The 16,644-nt window shown below is 50.6% G+C and overlaps 1 protein-coding gene across 1 annotated transcript in view; it reads right to left on the bottom strand.

Annotated features, from left to right (window-relative positions):
* LOC144820067 (protein mab-21-like 3) overlaps nt 1–10,534 on the bottom strand; it is an 88,177-nt gene extending 77,643 nt beyond the window's left edge. The window contains exon 1 of the mRNA XM_078677720.1: nt 9,979–10,534. Coding sequence (XP_078533846.1) covers nt 9,979–10,534 — 556 coding nt within the window. The remainder of the gene's footprint in view (nt 1–9,978) is intronic.
* Between the last annotated feature and the right edge of the window lie 6,110 nt (nt 10,535–16,644).

The raw sequence follows: 16,644 nt of genomic DNA, 5'->3' as shown, positions 1-16,644 counted from the left end.
CCACCGCGCCGAATGACGCAGAGGTCCTTTGAATTCGTACTTGTAAAGCACACCTATACCCCAGCTGGGGTGTCCTGGTGCTGTACGCATACCGCTGTGGAACCCTTCCTGGCTTTTCTCTGTGAAATGTCCACTCCTGGGCACCCCTAAGGTGAAGCCAGGCATCCCAGCGCTGTTGGGGCTGTTGTGGAGATTAAGCAAGCTATTGCCCAGAGTTGCAGAGTGGGACCCATGATTAGAATAGGCACTGAGGCGAGAATTATCGGGTCCGAGGAAATTGAGCCCAAGACCCGCCGAGGCGGGAATTGAACCCTGGTCCCGGGCCAGACCTCTGCATCAGGGTCTGCTGCTCTAACCATTGAGCCACACTTCTCCACTTTGAGTTAGCTGTCCATCATAGTGGGAAAATGGCGGGAAGACGGTACATACTGATAGTGTGTGTGGGGCATGGCCGAACTAGGCTTCAAATCAATGCGAGTTCATATGCCTCTTGTTTATAAAGGGTCAGATGCCTATCAGAGCAGCAGATGAGGAGAAAGCAGACTCCCGGTCACAAGAACTACACGGGGATGGTGCTTGAGAAACTCATGAGGAGAAAGCAGCCTCCTGGTCACTTCCTGGTGATGTTTAATTACCTCATGCATGCCCTGAATTCCGTTTCACAGAGGATCGCGGATGTTTCGACAGTTGCTCATTCCGCGCGGAATGCAGAAATGCCGAAATTTAGCAAGTTCCGCGAGCGGAGCGGAATTTGTCACCCACCCCTAATCAGCAGTGCATTGCGGGGGTGCGAATTATAGTTCGCTGAACTAACTATAACAGGGAATTTCTCTGGTTTTGTACAAGTGAAATGTCCAACTAGCTGTAACGCCCCTGAAACCTATGGTTTTTTCAGTGAATTTCTAAGAATTTTAAAATGATAATTTCTAACTATGCCTACAGAGGTAGGGCATGTGAAGAAAGAAGAGGAAATGCACAGAAAGAAGCAAAATAAATGCAGAAAGAAGCAACAGAAGGCGCAGAAATATGCTACTTTAACTAGCAGTCACGTTTGCAGAGTGGTGGAGAAAGGGTGCTGGGCGTCCAACCATCGCTCAGGAATTCCGCTGCGTAGGACTTACAGGAGGTACCGGGAGGAATTCTTGGCCCCCAAACACCTTCATGGCTAAATTGGACTTCATCCCCCATCCCGTAGTCTGCCACGAGGCATGTTTGCAGAGTGGTCGACAAAGGGGGCCATGGCCTCCGAAGATGTCTTAGCAATCTCACTGTGTAGGGCTTACTGGAGGTAACAAGAGGGGTAGTTGGCCCCCAAGGACATTCTTGAGGGCCAACTTGCCAAACTATTACCTCCAGTCAGTCCCACACAGCAGCATTGGAAAGTATTCGTACCAGGCCATGGCCCCTTGTTCCACCACTCTGCAAACGCGCCCCCTGGTGCGTTGTAAGTTGGGAGATTAAGTCCCCTTGAATCCTGAGGGGTCCCTGGGGTCCAACTAGCCCACTAGGTACCTCCATTAAGCGTCACAGAGCTGCATTACAGAGAGGTGTAAAAAGGGGCATGGCCTGGACCACCTCTCTGCAACGCAGGCCTGTGGCGCTTACTGGAGGCACCTGGTGGGCTAGTTGGCCCCCAGGGTCCCTCAGGATTGAAGGGGAATTAATTCCTTAACTCAAAACGTGCTACCGGGCGCATTTGCAGAGTGTTGCTGGGAGAGGGCGGGCCCTCCGGCACGATTTCGGTGTTTTAAAAAAACATTTTTAGAAGGGGGGCTGTGTGGCCCCCCTTTTTTCCTTTTTTAGGCCCTGGGGACCCCATCCCCCAGGGCCTGGCCCCTTTCTTGAAAAAAAAAAGTGTATGAACGGGAAGGGGCCGCGTGGCCCCCCTCCCATGGCCAATTCCGGTCAGGGGACCCATCTCCTGGGGCATGGCCACATATTTTTTTGTTTTTTTATGAGGGGGCTGCGTGGCCCCCCTCCTGTGGCCTCTATTGTCCCCAGTGAACCCATCCTCGGGCTGGCCTTTATTTATTTATTTTTCTGGTGTGGAGGGGGGCCGCATGGCCCCCCTCCTGGGCCACTTCTAGCCCCGGGGACCCCGTTCCCCGGGGCAGACCCTACCCATTGGGGACTGTGGGGGAAACCCCAATGCCCCCACGGTCCCGCCAGCTCCCCGAGTCCTTTAGGAGCCGGCATTGCTCTTCCACATGGGGAGCTGCTGACATGCAGCTGCCCGTGTGGAAAAGCAATTCTGCTTCCCTTCATTGAAGCAAGAGCAGGTTTACCTGATCTTGCTTCAATGAAGCAAAGCAGGTTGCAATGACAGGGTGGGAGACGCACGGCTCCCGCCCTGTCATTGCAAATAGCAGTGTCCCGGGGGTGGGTACCCCGGACACTGCCGGAGCTGGCCCTAGGGGGTGGTGATTCCCAGGGCCAACAAGGGCTCCAGGAGGGGGGGGCGCACGTCCCTTCCTCCCAACCTGTAAACAGCGCCGGGGAGGTGCAGTCCCCCGGGTGTGTGGGGGGCTCCAGCCCTCCACACAGGTTCTTTTGTTCTGTTGTTGGGGGTCCTCTGGGCTGCGGGGGGCCATGTGCCCCCCACAAATATTTAAGAAAAGCCCCGGTGTGGCGGTCCATGGGGCTGCGGGGTCCCCCTGGGTCCTCGCAATTACAATATGGCATGCCCCAGAGACTTAGCCCACCTGGGGGCTAAATAATAATGAAGCGCAGGAGTTTTTTTTATTTTCACGGCAGGATCCACGGATCCTCCACGACTTTTGCCAATTAAAAAAAAATCTTTTTTTTTCTCTGGGGGTCCTCGAGGGACCCCCTATGCAGGCCTAGGAGGTCAGGGTGTTTCTACCCTGCCCCCTTTTCTCGTTTTTCGCATTTGCTTTTCTGTTTTCTTGTGACTCAGTTCTACCGAGTCACAAGATGGCTGCCAACACTTCCTGGTTTGGAGTGTTGACAGCCAATTAGAATAAAGCTTGTGGTCGGGAGGGTTCCTAATTTTTTAGTTTTTCTCAGCAACTACTGAACGGATTTACACCATTTTAAAAGAAAGGTCTCTTTTTGAACCAAGGGCTACCTTTTTGCCAAATTTGGTGTAATTCCGTTTTGCAGTTCGAGCTGTAGCCCTGTCTAAATTTAACCCATGGGAAATTGATTTTCTGACCTCTTTTTTTTTTATTTCTCAGGAACTACTGAACAGATTTACACCATTTAACTAAAAGGTCTCTTTCTGAACCAAGGGCTACCTTTTTGCCAAATTTGGGGTTACTCCGTTCAGCAGTTCGAGCTGTAGCTGTGTCTAAAGTTTCCTATGGAAAATAACACTGAGAAAACACTTTTTGGGACCCTCCTTTTTTCTCGCCCCCCCTTGACGAATCACCCCGAAACTATCAAGACAGAAGCTGGCCGAAGCACCCCGTGAGTTTTGAAAATTGCGCAAAGATTCGTCATCCGTTACCAAAGTTATTGGGAAACTAGGTTCGAACTATAACTATCTACTGGCGACCGCCAGTAAATAATACACATACATACTTATACGTACAACACTAGGCATGGGCGGATTTCACGGATCCACGATCCGCGGATTTTGCGGATTCGTGTATTGTTGATCCGCAAAATCCGCGGATCTGCGGATTTTTTTTTTCCCGCTTGCGCTCGTGAAAGTCAAGGATGCAAAGGCCTCTATCCAGCATCACAGCTGATTTTCGACGGTAGATTTGGGTAGAAAGCACACCTGCCCAGCCTCGACAATGCTTACGATTAATAAGGAGCAGCAAGCCCAGGACAAGAGAATATTCTTAGCGCCTTGAAGCACTGCACGAAGGAGCCTGGGCGCGAGTTCATTGCAGATCAAAGTGTCAAAGTGGCTCGGCTCGTCACATTGGAATCCTGGGAGTCTGCCTCTGTGCGTGGTTTCCCTTGTTCACTGGGTCTGTCCTCAAGAGACTGCGGGGGCGGTTCACAAGGGAGAGGTTTGCACACAATCTGCTCCGATAACGAACGAAGGAGCAGTGTGTTTTTTTGTGGGGGGTTTTAGAGTGCACACCTTTCGTCATTGAAATAGATCAGTCGGCAGTCACAAGTGACACCACTGATTCAGATGTTCTTACCGCTCCTCATGGGACGAGATGAAAACCAGAGCAGAATAGGCAAACAGCGGCCCAAGGTGTTTCCTAAATTAGAAAAAAAACTCAACCCACATCAAATGACGCACTTGCTTGGGGGCGGGTACTGTAAGCCAGCTCAGTGGGTTAACAGCGGGCTGATCCACTGTATTGTCGTGTTTTGCAGGCTGTTTCAGGATCGCTTATTTTGAGCATTATTGTTTTAATTCCTCTCCTATAATAACTCACATTGGCTCTGGTGTGTATAAAAAGTCAGAGACCAATCAGAGCAGCAAATTAAGAGAAAGAAGCTCCTGGTCACAGGAACAGCCAGGGGATTGCGCTCGTGAAAGTCAAGGATGCAAAGGCCTCTATCCAGCATCACAGCTGATTTTCGACTGTAGATTTGGGAAGAAAGCACACCTGCCCAGCCTCGACAATGCTCACGATTGTTTTTGGGGTGATGAATGCATCACTGCCATCGTGCCAGAATGAACCCTGCCCTTCATATCCTTTAACTATTTTAGGATGGCGCCGGCAAGCTGCCAGCGCCATATTTTATCTATTAGAGCTTCCTGTTGAAGTTAACTTAGTAACTATTTCAGGATGGCGCTGGCAGCTTGCCGGCGCCATCCTAAAATAGTTACAAACAACAGGCCAGGCTTCAACTTTTGCCCCCGGATCCGCTGCTCGCGGATTTGCGAATTCTCGGTAAATTCGCGGGAGTTCGCGGATCGCGATTTACCGAAAATTCACAAAATCCGCGAGCGGAACGGATTTTGCGCTCACCCTTATACAACACAACAAATCCCACCAGCTCTCAACAGGTGCTGCTGCCAAAGTGAGAGTAGGCTCACGAATACATGTTTCAAGAAAGATTGCAGAGCACTTACGGGCCAGTTCGAAATTACTTTAATCAAAGCAAATGCGTTTCAGCCACATTGCCTTCCTCAGTGCTTATAGATTAAAAGACAAATGGTGCACAGTATTTAAAAAGTTACATCTTTGCACCCACTGGTGGATTACACACTTTGACTATGGGTGAACGACTACATCCGTTTTCCGGTCAATATCTATAGAACAGCTTAACATCCTACATATTTGGAAAATCCTATTTTTCCTAAGTCGGCTGTAACCAGGGCAGAAGAAAATAAAATGCAACAAAGTCTCTTCCGACTGTTGAAATACTGGGCACACATTATTTCCAACCTCTTTTGGATGCCATTTTGAAGTGAATGTTAAGACCAGGAAACTCCCATATCTAAACTTTAAAAACAGGTTTCAGGGACCCAGGGGCTGCCAGATAGTTAAGGAAGTGCTTGAAATCTGTGTTGGGTTTGGTTTCTAAGAAGGCATCTGTAAGGGAGCCGTGGTCTGCCCTTTGCATATAAGCATCCTTTAAAAGATCCTTAGGGAGAGCTGGTGAACCTTTTACCAATGAACACTAAGGTTCAGTTCTGCCAGCATGTATTTTATGTAGCATAACCATCGTGCTCGGACCCTCCCCCTCTGCATGAGACAACACCTGGTGGCCCACTGGCCTCAGCAGCCCCACCTACCCTCACAGACCACACCCGGAACCTCGGCATCATAATCGACTCCTACCTCTCCATGACCCGACAAGTCAACACCGTCGCCTCCACCTGCTTTAACACCCTCCTCATCCTCTGGAAGACCTTAATATGGATCCCCCCCAAATCAAGGGAGACCGTCACCCACACACTCATAACCAGCAGCCTGGACTATGGAAACGCCCTCTACGCCGAGATCAATAAGTATCTGCTCTGCAAACTCCAGACCATACAGAACACCGCAGCCAGACTCGTCCTCTGAATCCCTCGGCATGAACTCATCACCCAACACCTGTGAAACATCCACTGGCTCCCCGTTGAGAAAAGAGTAACTTTCAAGATACTCACCCAAGCCTACAAATGCTTCCACAACACAGGACCCCAATATATCAATGACAAAATCTCCTCCGATATACCCAAGAGAAACCTGAGATCCACCCACATTGCCAAACCCCTGCGCATCAGCAGATCTAGAACTGGTGGAAGAACTCCTACATCGCGGCCAAGACCTGGAATGAGCTCCTGATCGACATTAGATGCTCCCCCATGCTACACGTTTTCAGACAGACCCTCAAGACCTGGCTCTTCAACTGACCTGGAGCTGCCTCCCCCTGCACCATGAGACTCTCAAGGATGAATAGCGCGCTTTAAAATCCCCTGATGGATTGATTGATTGATTTAATTCTATGCGATTTATCTAGTGTCACAAACTCTTTTAAAGCTTTATAGTATTCAGAGAGGACTGGGATATTATTAAGTCTATTCCAAAAAGTAAAGGTGGGAGCTGTGCCTCTGAAGCGAGCAGTTAGACCTGGTCTATTTTACTATTCTTACTTTGTAACCCTGCTGGTAGATAAGACAAGGCTCCATGTTTGTCTATCCAGTGCTCCAGTTGGAACAGGATCTACCTACAGAAGATCTTTTGAATGACGTCAATATGACAAATATGTCTGTATTTAGCAGGGAAGTCTCTATGGCTCTTTTTGTAGATGGGTACAATCTTGGCCGCTTACCTACTCTCTGGAATTTCCATTCCTGCTAGGACCAGGGAAGTTAACTTATCTATATATTCAGCCCAGATAGAGGTCTCCTGGGACCACGCCTGGCTCAGCCGCTTTACCAGATAGATATAATTTCCCTCACTGTCTCCTTCAGCCCAATGGTAAGAAGAGGAGAGGGATGAAAGAGAGTTCAGGGGAGTTATATCATCCACCCTTGTTTCTTCGGTGCAGCCATACAGGTTTGAAAAATGGCTATAGCAAGTGTCTGGGTGGACTGAGTCCACCAGCCGGATTTTTGGGCTATGGCCTTTGTTAGCTACCAGTCTCTAGCAGTGTCTAGAGTCTTTATTAGATCAGGCATCAAATACATTTGGTTAGTACAGGGCATTCCATTAATCATTCGCCTTTAGTTGGATCTGTTTGTAATTTTACCTACTAGCTCTGGTAGTCAAGATGTCCCCATTCGCCTGGGGCTCCTCTGCTTCCTGTTTGGCTTATTATACCAAGTGCGACTTGGCTTCGAGGGCCTACTCTTGTTGGTATAATGGGATGTGAAACACTCCCTCAGTGTACTAAATAATTTCTTGTGTGCCCCGAACATGGATTTGGGCTACTCTATTCATTTTATCTCCACGGTCTGCAAGAGGAGCAACCTTGGCCCACTTAATCCTTCTCCAAGGGGCATATCAACAAGCGACAGCGATAATTATCGCTGGTCGCCCTTAGCGTGAGGAATTTTATCGCCGACTATCGCAGATAATTATCCCCATGCTAGCGCTGTATCACCAATGCATAGCACAATGGGGATAATTATTCCTGTGATAGCGATGTTTTCCATGGAACATCGCTGGTTTTCCAGTGATGTTCCATGGAAACTGGCGATATCCTTGTTGATAGGGCTGGGTGGTCTCAGCCCTATAATCCACCACCCATTGACTAACATTGTTTAGTCAAAGGAAAAGCAGGCGTAAAGAAAAGCAGCGATAACCAAGGTTAGAGCTACTTTTCTTGTCACTCTGCAGGTTAGCGTGAGGCTAGATAATAGGAGAAATGTTGGTTAGTGACATTTCTCCTGTTATTCTGGGAGGAACGCCCACTTTGCATCTCATTAGAGATGCAAAGCTTGGCGTTAAGGGAAAGGGCGCTGAGGCAAGGATTCACGTGATAGCGTGACCCTGCTAATAGGTGATACAATTATCGCACCTTTCCGGATGAAAACGGCCGCTAAAGCGGCGATAATTGTCTTGTTGATATGCCCCCAAATTATTTTTTAGTGTCACTTTCAGACAGCAAACGCAGGGTCCTTTTGGTGAGTGGGCATGGCCTCCCTAAGTGGCCACTTCTCTTCAAGGTAATTAATTCACTGAAATATTCAATAGAAAGATATTTGATATCACTGACATTTTTAGGTTTTGTCTGCATATCGCTTGCGCTGTGCTTGCGAAATCTCTTGTAAACAAAAAAAAACTTAAATATAGTCTTACAGCCCGCCCATTACTATTACTTACAATCGGTTGGCTCTCCTGTCACTCTTGTTCCCTTGCTGCATATTGGTAAGTGCCTCTTCCTTGCCTCAGCTTCCTCCTGTGCTTACAGTCTTCATCATGCCTTGGAGCATGGACCAATTACAGCTTTCTGTGGCCAGTGTCTTTCCACTGGCTGCAGGCTCCTCGGGGTACTCTTTTTTTAGGGTCGGATCTACGAGTGCATACGCTAGCGCATGCGTCGTGCTTGCGAGACACTGTTGTATATAGAAAAGGACTTGGAGCCCTCCTCTTGCTTACCATTTGTCGTCTTCATGTCACTCTTCTTTACAGGCTCTTTAATTGGTCAGTACATGCAGAATGTCACTTCCTGCTTTCTCTTTGGTGCATGGACCAAGTCCAGATTGATTTGGTTTAATTAGTGCCGGGGCTCTGGCTGTGCTGTGAGTTTGGTACTACTCTTCTATTGGCATATGAAAGCTTGCTCTTTTCTCTCCAATTTACACATGAATGTACAATCTCTGACTCCTTAATCTATCTGATTTCAATTTGCACCAAGAGGATGCCACTTGGACTCTCAAACACTAATCGTGAATTTGAATGCTATGAATCTTAATCTAATTAATTCTCCTCCCACTCATGAAGCAGGCCATCTGTTGGCTCCCATATTTTCTCAAATCCCAAGTCTCGTCACAAATGTACATGTATTTATATAGCGCAAATCACCGACACGGTATCTAAGCGCTTGCTTAGGGAACCCGTCCTGGTATTCCCCTGTGAGATACCCCGGCAGGGTATCCACAAGGTGAAAGCCCAGGCATCCCGCCGCGAGGGGCCGTAGTGGAGATTAAGCAAGCTATTGCCCAGAGTCGCAGAGTGTGACCCCGTGAGTTGAGTAGGCACCGGAACGAGAATTATCGAGTCACAGACCCACCTATCTCATTATTATGGTCTGACCATCCTGCAGGACCTTTTTCTGCATCCCACCAACCCTCAATGCCTCTGATAACAACTAAGCCCAAAACATTGACCAGAATTGGTCCAAATGTGATACTCTCGCTTTTAACGCCTGCCTTCTGAGGTCTTTACCTTAGTTAACACAGAGGGTTGAACTAAGCCAACCTGTAATTGATAATTGGTTAACAGAATTGCTATGAACAACATTACCAGCTAAGCCAAAATCCATGCTTAGGCAACATCCTCCCTCTCCGTGGTTCAACGAACCACTGAAGACAGAAAATAGCTTGTTCAAGCGCCTTGAAAGGGCATGGAGGAAACTATATGACACTGAATCAAAGAGGAAATATAAAATGGCACTAAACCAGTACCACTCACACAGCAGGACTGCAGGTGCTCTATTCTACTGAGAAAACAAGTGCGCAAGCACAGAGCCGATAGAGGCTCGTTTCAAGGCCCCCTTTAAAAAAAACTGTGGGAGCTCAGACCAGGTGAGACCCGGTCCACTTAAAGCCCTGAACTCGACCTAAAAAGATTAAGACGTCCTTCCTGAAGCCACGCCCCTGCATTTTGGGATAGTTTCTGCGAATGACAGTGACAAAGAAAGAAAGCAGGATGAAAAAGAACCGGCAAGAGCGGGTTGAAGAGACAGGACTGCAGAGTTGTGGATGCATGAGATGGATTTAAGACCACCAGCCTTAGCGCCCAGACACCCAGGAGCGCCGGTTTAAGGCTTCTGGGAGAACCTTTTCCCGGCACTATTCTTCTACAGATCAGGCATCGAGTCACCAAGCACGTGCCACACACATTCCTGCGGCAGCTCACCTGATAATCTGAATGAACGTCTTACCTGCCTGAGAGACGGTGACGTCACGGACGTGCGTTTTCAAGAGATTCGTCACTTTTTCGGGGAGCAGCAGGCTCGAGTGCCCGATGACGTCAGCCCAGCGGTACTGGTCTGATGGCACCATAAGGGCGCAGGGGGCAGAACTGGGCATCCCCGTGGCCGGGGGCCCCAGTGGTATGAAGCGTGCGCCCATGGAGCCGAGCATCACAGCGCGGAATGAAGAATCGGGTGGCGGGTCGGCTACCCCCACTACTGAGGAAGCTGAGCTCCAGGTGGTGTCCACAGAGGGGGCAGGCAGGCCGTTCACCGCCACTAAGAAGTCGAACTCATTGGGCTCGGACACCTTCAGCCCCTCGATGTGGCTGCCGGACCTCTGGACGATGGAGCAGAACCTGGCGTCCCGGGCACGGACCTGCTGCAGGATGGGCTCCACCTGCGACAGCGCCCCCTGGAGGGCTCGGGCGGTGTCCTCCCTGCTGACCAGGACTCGGCCCCTCAGGAAGGTCTGCAGAGCCCCAGGGTCCAGCCGGCCCCAGCCTCCTCCTGCCTGGGCGCTCATGTCTGGGGACGGGACAGGTACACGGTGCACCTGGTCTCAGGGCCTGTGGGGATGGGCCGGGGAGAGCAGGGGCCTCCTTATGTACCGGCACCCCAACACTTTCACTTTCATATCCAGGGACACTCCCTGAAACAGGCAGTGTCACTAAATGAACATAAGAAACGCCACCCCTGAGGCTGGCACCTGCCACTCCCACCGACAGGTGTGCTGAGACTCTTCACATAAGCACTAGGAGGAAACCAGACCTTCGATCACCCCCTCAGGGCGAAGGACGCGTGCATTCCATACCTAATACCTACAACTGTATGTCGTAGAATGTTTACATTTCACAAATAAACCAATCCCAAGAAAGACAAGCTTTACTTTTGGCAAAGCCCACAGATTTGACTTCACGTAGAGCTTGAACAGGCAGACATGCCACAGATCACACAGTCATGCACACATGCAGGGGAATATACCTAAAGCTATCCACAGGGCCGGCTTTAGAGTTGTTGGCGCCCGGCGCGACAATCATTTTTGGTATCCATGACACAGACCAAGACATGTCCAGACAGCTGCCCAGACCTTTATAAATGCACCCAGAACTCAAAACAAGTTAAATTGGCTTCCTTTTTAGAGCTCTGTCTGCCTCAAAGCAACAGAAATTGCAGGAGAATGAAAAGATTAGAACTAATGAGGGTGCCTTGTGAGTGGAATGAAACTTCCCAAAATGATTGATTGGCCACCAAGGATGCAAGGACCGGGGGGAAGCAGTGCATATGGTGAGACTTGAGAGTAGTCAGGCGTGAGATAGGCCAACCACCATTTAGGTTAACCCAAAAAGATAGTGAAAGAAGCAGAGGGTTGGGATACAATGTGTGGGCAGGTTATCAAGAGACTGATAACACCAGCATGGTTTGCCCATAACAGTGCTCAGGGCACCGCTGTGTTATGGGGGTTGTAGTTTAAAGGCCTATACATCTTGCATAGACTAGCTTCTTTAGAAATACACATTCAAGAGGGATTTGCTAGGGTTCCTTTCAGAAACATGTGATGCTGGCTGTGGAGAACTGTAGCAGACTCCTATTGGCTGCAGCAACAGTCAGTAGTTTAAGCAAATGCTCTGCCACACACAGCCATCTGGATCGGGAGCCACTGTAGCTTCTTGAGGTGGGGTGTGATGTGGGTCCTTCTGGGGAGGTCGAGGATGAATCTTGCCGATGATTTTGAATTGTTTGTAGTTTCTTCTGGAGGCGTGTGGTGTTCCCGTATTCCAGCCTGCAGGTGACAACGACCTGCACGATGGTCCTTCTGGTGTCGACTGGGACCACTTGAAGATCTTGCGGGGCATGCAATAGGGTGACGAAGTAGGGGGATGAGGCTGCGTTTACCTGTTTCTTCATGAACAACTTGCTGTCCAAATGATGCCGAGGTTGTGGGCATGGTCTGTCAGGGTGGGGAGTGGGCTGAGTCCTGCAGGCCACCATGCGTCGCTCCATGGCGAGGTGTTGTTCCCAAACATGAGGATTTCCGTCTTGTCTGTGTCTAGCTTGAGACAGTTGTTCTTCATCGAGTGGGTGACATTCATCATGCAGCTGTGGAAGTTGACTCTGGTGGTTGAGGGGTCTTCTGACAGTGAGAGGGTGAGCTGGGTGTTGTCGGCATAAGAGATGATGTTGAGTCCATGCAATCTGACGATGTTGGCCAGGTGGGTCATGTAGGTTTTGAAGAGGGTGGGGCTGAGGGACGATCCTTGGGGGACACCGCAGATGATCTTATTGGATTCCAAAGTGAACGGTGGGAGGCAGATTCTCTGGGTTCTTCCAGTGAGGTATGAGGGGATCTATTTGAGTGCATCTCCATGGATTACAATGTGGTGGAGTCTGTTGATCAAGATGTGATTGGAGACTGTGTCAAAAGGGGCTGACAGGTCCAGGAGGATAAGTGCTGCTGTTTCTCCACAGTCGAGGAGGGCTCTGATGTCGTCGGTGACTGCAATCAGGACTGTCTCTGTACTGTGGTTGGCTTGAAATCTGGATTGAGAGGGGTCCAGGAGGTTGTTGTGTTCTTGGTGTTCGAGGAGCTGCTGGTTGAATGCTTTCTCGAGAATGTTTGCTGGGAAGACGAGCAGAGAGATAGGCAGGTAGTTCTTCGGTTCTGCTGGGTTGGAGGAAGCTTTCTTCAAGAGGGGCCTCACTTCAATGTGTTTCCAGTCCTCAATCAATCAATCAATCAAGGGTTTGTAAAGCACACTACTCACTCGTGAGGGTCTCAAAGCACTGAGGGTGGGGGCAGTTCCAGATCAGTCGCAGCTTCGGGTCATTCGAAGAGCCAGGTCTTGAGGTCCTTTCTGAAAGTTAGCAGGATTGGGGAGCGTCTGATGTGCACGGGGAGCTCGTTCTAGGTCTTGGCTGCGATGTAGGAGAAGGCTCTCCTGCCAGTTCTAGTTCTGCGAATGTGGGGGCCTTCTGCCAGGGCGAGGTCAGCTGAGCGGACGTTCTTTTTGGGTACATGGAAGGAGACTCTCTCGTTGATGTATTTGGATAGGATGTTGTTGAGGGAATTGTAGGCGTGGGTGAGGACTTTGAAGGTGACCCTGTTCTCAACAGGGAGCCAGTGGAGCTCTCGTAGGTGTTGCGTCATGTGTTCATGGCGCGGAGTCCCGAGTAGGAGTCTGGCGGTGGCGTTCTAGATCGTCTGGAGTCTGTGCAGTAGGCCTCTGTTGATTCCAGCATATAAGGTGTTGCTGTAGTCCAATCTGATGGCTATGAGTGCTCGGGTGACCATCTTTCTGCAGTCAGGGGATCCATTTGAGGGTCTTGTGGAGGATGCACTTGCAGTTGAAGCTGGTGGAAGCGACTGCATTTATCTGGCGATTCATGGAGAGGGAGGAGTCGAGGATGATGCCAAGGCTTTGTCTGTGGTCTGTAGGGATGGGTGGATTCCCGAGGGCTGAGGGCCACCAGGTGGTGTTTCAGGCGGACGTGCAGGTATCGAGGATGAGGACCTCGATCTTCTCTGAGTTGAGCTTCAGACAGCTGTCCTTCATCCAGGCTGCTACGTTCACCATTCCTTCCTGGAAGCGGCATCTGGTGTCTTCCTGTTTCTTCATGAGTGAGGGGATGAGCTGGGTGTCATCGGCGTAGGATACAATGCTGAGCCCATCCTGTCTTACGATGGCGGTTTCCTGATATTTCTAGAGTCCCCTAAAGGATTGGATCCAGTTGAGGGTGGCTCCTTGCGTCATGAAGTCTGGTTGCGAGTGTGCGGTGGGAAATGGTGTTAAAGGCTGCGGAGAGGTTTAGCAGGATGAGGGCTGCGGTGTGACCCTGGTCGAGTAGCATGCGGATGTCATCGGTGGCGGCGAAAAGGGCGGTCTCGGTGCTGTGGTTACTGCAGAATACAGACTGGGTGGAGTGCTCTTCGATTAAGGTGGTCAGCTGGGCGTTCACGAGTCTCTTGGTGACCTTAGCTGCAAAAGGGAGGAGAGAGTTGGGCTGGTAGTTTTTCAGGACAGTAGGGTCAGCCGTGAGTTTCTTGAGGAGTGGTTTGACCTATGCTCGTTTCCAGTCTTCTGGGAAGATGCCGGACATGAAGGATGTGTTAATGATCAGTCTAAGTTTGAGTGGGATGGCGGCGGCGGTGGCCCTGTGGAATCTGTGCGGTGGGCAGGGGTTCATTGGGGCACCTGAGAGGGGTTTTCTTCATGATCGCGGTGATGTGTTCGATGGTGGCGGGATTCCAGGTCATGATTTTTGGTTTATCGGCGGTGTAAGGCAGAGAGATGGTGTTCTGCGTCTGTTCGCTGAAGTTGTCATAGTGAGCTTTGATCTTCGGATGGAAGTATGAGATGAGTTTGTCGCAGAGTTCCTGGGATGGTGTGACATCTGTGGCTTCGCTGGGGGGTTTGGTGAACTGCTGAATGACGTTGAACAGTTCCTTGCTGTTGGGTGTGTTGGCCTGGACTTTGTCTCTAATGAAGGTCTGTGTGGTGTCTCTTATGCGCTGGTGGTATTCCTTCAGGACGCTCCTGTGGTTGGTCCGTGCTTCTGCGGTTTTCAGGTTCTTCCAGGTTTTCTCTAGGTGTCTGCAGGAGCGCCTGGCTTCATGTAGTTCAGTGGTGAACCAGGCGGCCTTCAGAGGGCGTTGTTTGGCAGGGTGGCAGAGGGGTGCAAGTTTGTCGGCGCAACAGGAGATCCAGCGGTGAAGTTCAGTGGCTGCGGAGTTGGTGTTGGTCGTGGCACTGGGGGAGGGTCTTGGAGGAGGGTGGTGCTGAGGAGTTCCTCTGTGACCTTGCTCCAGTTCCTTCTTGGGTGCCCCTGAGCGGGCTAAGGAGCTGTGGTGGTGTTGAAGGTGAAGTGGACACAGTGGTGGTCTGTCCAGGGAGGCTGGGTGGTAAGGCTGACCCGGATGTTTGTTCCTTCCGAGAATATTGGGTCGAGGTTATGTCTGGCTCTGTGTGTGGCGAGGTTGTCGAGGAGAGTGATGGAGTTGGGATTTTTGCGGTTGTTGAGGTGGAAGTTCAGGTCCCTGAGTAGAATGTAGTCCATAGAGGTTATGGTTTGGGGTGTGGTGAGCTGGGGGTGGTAGTGGCAGGCTGAGGGCGAGGTCCTAGTGGTCTGTAGATGAGGGTGCCGTGTAGCGTGTTCCTGGGGATAGTCTGGATCTGGAAATTCAGGTGTTCGGTGTTGGAGTGGGGGTTGTTTGTGCTGGATGTGGAGAGCCAGAGGGGGTCTTGTATATGATGGCGAGTCCCCCTCCAGGACGGTAGGAGCGGTCCTTTCTCTGGATTTTGTATCCTTCGGGATGGCCGTGGCGATGTCGGAGCCGGAGGTGGCATTGGTCGAGGTTTCCGTGAAGAAGGCTACATCAGGTGAGAGGGTGTCGAGCAGGTCTCAGATCTCTACTGCGTGTCGATGCTGGGAGCGTACGTTGAGGAGGATGCACGTCAGGGTTTTGTTTTGCGTGTGCCTTCGGTGGTCATGGGTTTGTTGTCGATGGTGAAAGATCTGCAGCAGCGTCTGCATGAGAACTGTCCATGGGTGGTGATGGGCGAGGGTCTTGTGCAGCCGGTGTGTCTTCCGGGGTTGAGTACGTGGAGGAAGGTAGAGTCATAGCGGTGGGGCCTGGGAGAACCAGGGTTTCTGGCGCTGGTCGTGGTCAGGTCGCAAACAGACAAGTGCAGACGGGCTTGCCTTAGGCGCGCAGCAACTTGACCGAGCAGCGGCTGACATTAAGTAGGGAGGGGGCAGGACTGGAGGAGGAGAGGCGGGGGGCTGTGTCAGGGGGCGGGGCCGCAGAGGTTTGAAAACTGCAAGCGGGTATGGGGGGAAAAACACCTGACAAGGGAAGAAACTAGAACAAAAGAATAGACAGAAGTACACCTTAAAACAGAATCACACCTAAAAAGGAAACAGGAAATAATAAGCAGAGGGGACGCTTGAAATATCAGGAAACTGGGAGCAAAATACAGTGTAAATACAGTGAGTCAGCAGGTGGGAGCGCGATTGCCTCCAGCAGCGACGTGCAGCTGGTGCGAACCCTGGCAGGACAGGAGGCTCTGGGCAGAGATGAGCCTGCGCTGAGTGTGGAGCTGCTGAAGAGAGTGCTGTCCTGGACACAATTCTTGGAAGGGGGTAACGTCATTCTCAGCGACTGCGGGTTTGGAGAACTCCTTCACGATGACGATGTTTTCCTTCTTGCAGTTTGTGCTGGGTTCTATACGATCAGCTAGGGCATTATTCCTTGTTTCTTTCAGGAGATGGTGGCACTGGTTGAGGGCTGTCTTGAAAGTAGTGTGCTCTTTTGTTTTTTGGATGTTGCGCCTCTTCCCTAGTTGGCGGCAGATGCATTTGGTTGTTTTCTGCTCCTCAGTGACCTGACTGGCTCTTCTGGTGGGTCCTTTTGATTTGGCCGGCTTGGTGAGGGCAATTGTGTAATCGCATTCTGTGATCCACTGGGATCTTATCGGCTTGTTCTGGGTTGAGTGATGTGTCTGTAAGGTTGGAGTCCAGGGTGTTGTTCCACTGGTCTTTCAATATCTTTTTCCAGTCTCTGTGCGTGGTGCTGGGGGGCATGGGGCTGGTGGTAGTGGGTCCTGAGATGGTGAAGTGGACGCTGTAGTGGTCGGC

The sequence above is a fragment of the Lissotriton helveticus genome, chromosome 2_1, assembly GCF_964261635.1.
Source record: "Lissotriton helveticus chromosome 2_1, aLisHel1.1, whole genome shotgun sequence".
NCBI classification, from domain to species: domain Eukaryota; kingdom Metazoa; phylum Chordata; class Amphibia; order Caudata; family Salamandridae; genus Lissotriton; species Lissotriton helveticus.
Note: the sequence above shows the minus strand (reverse complement) of the source record. Positions and strands in the feature narration are given on the sequence as shown.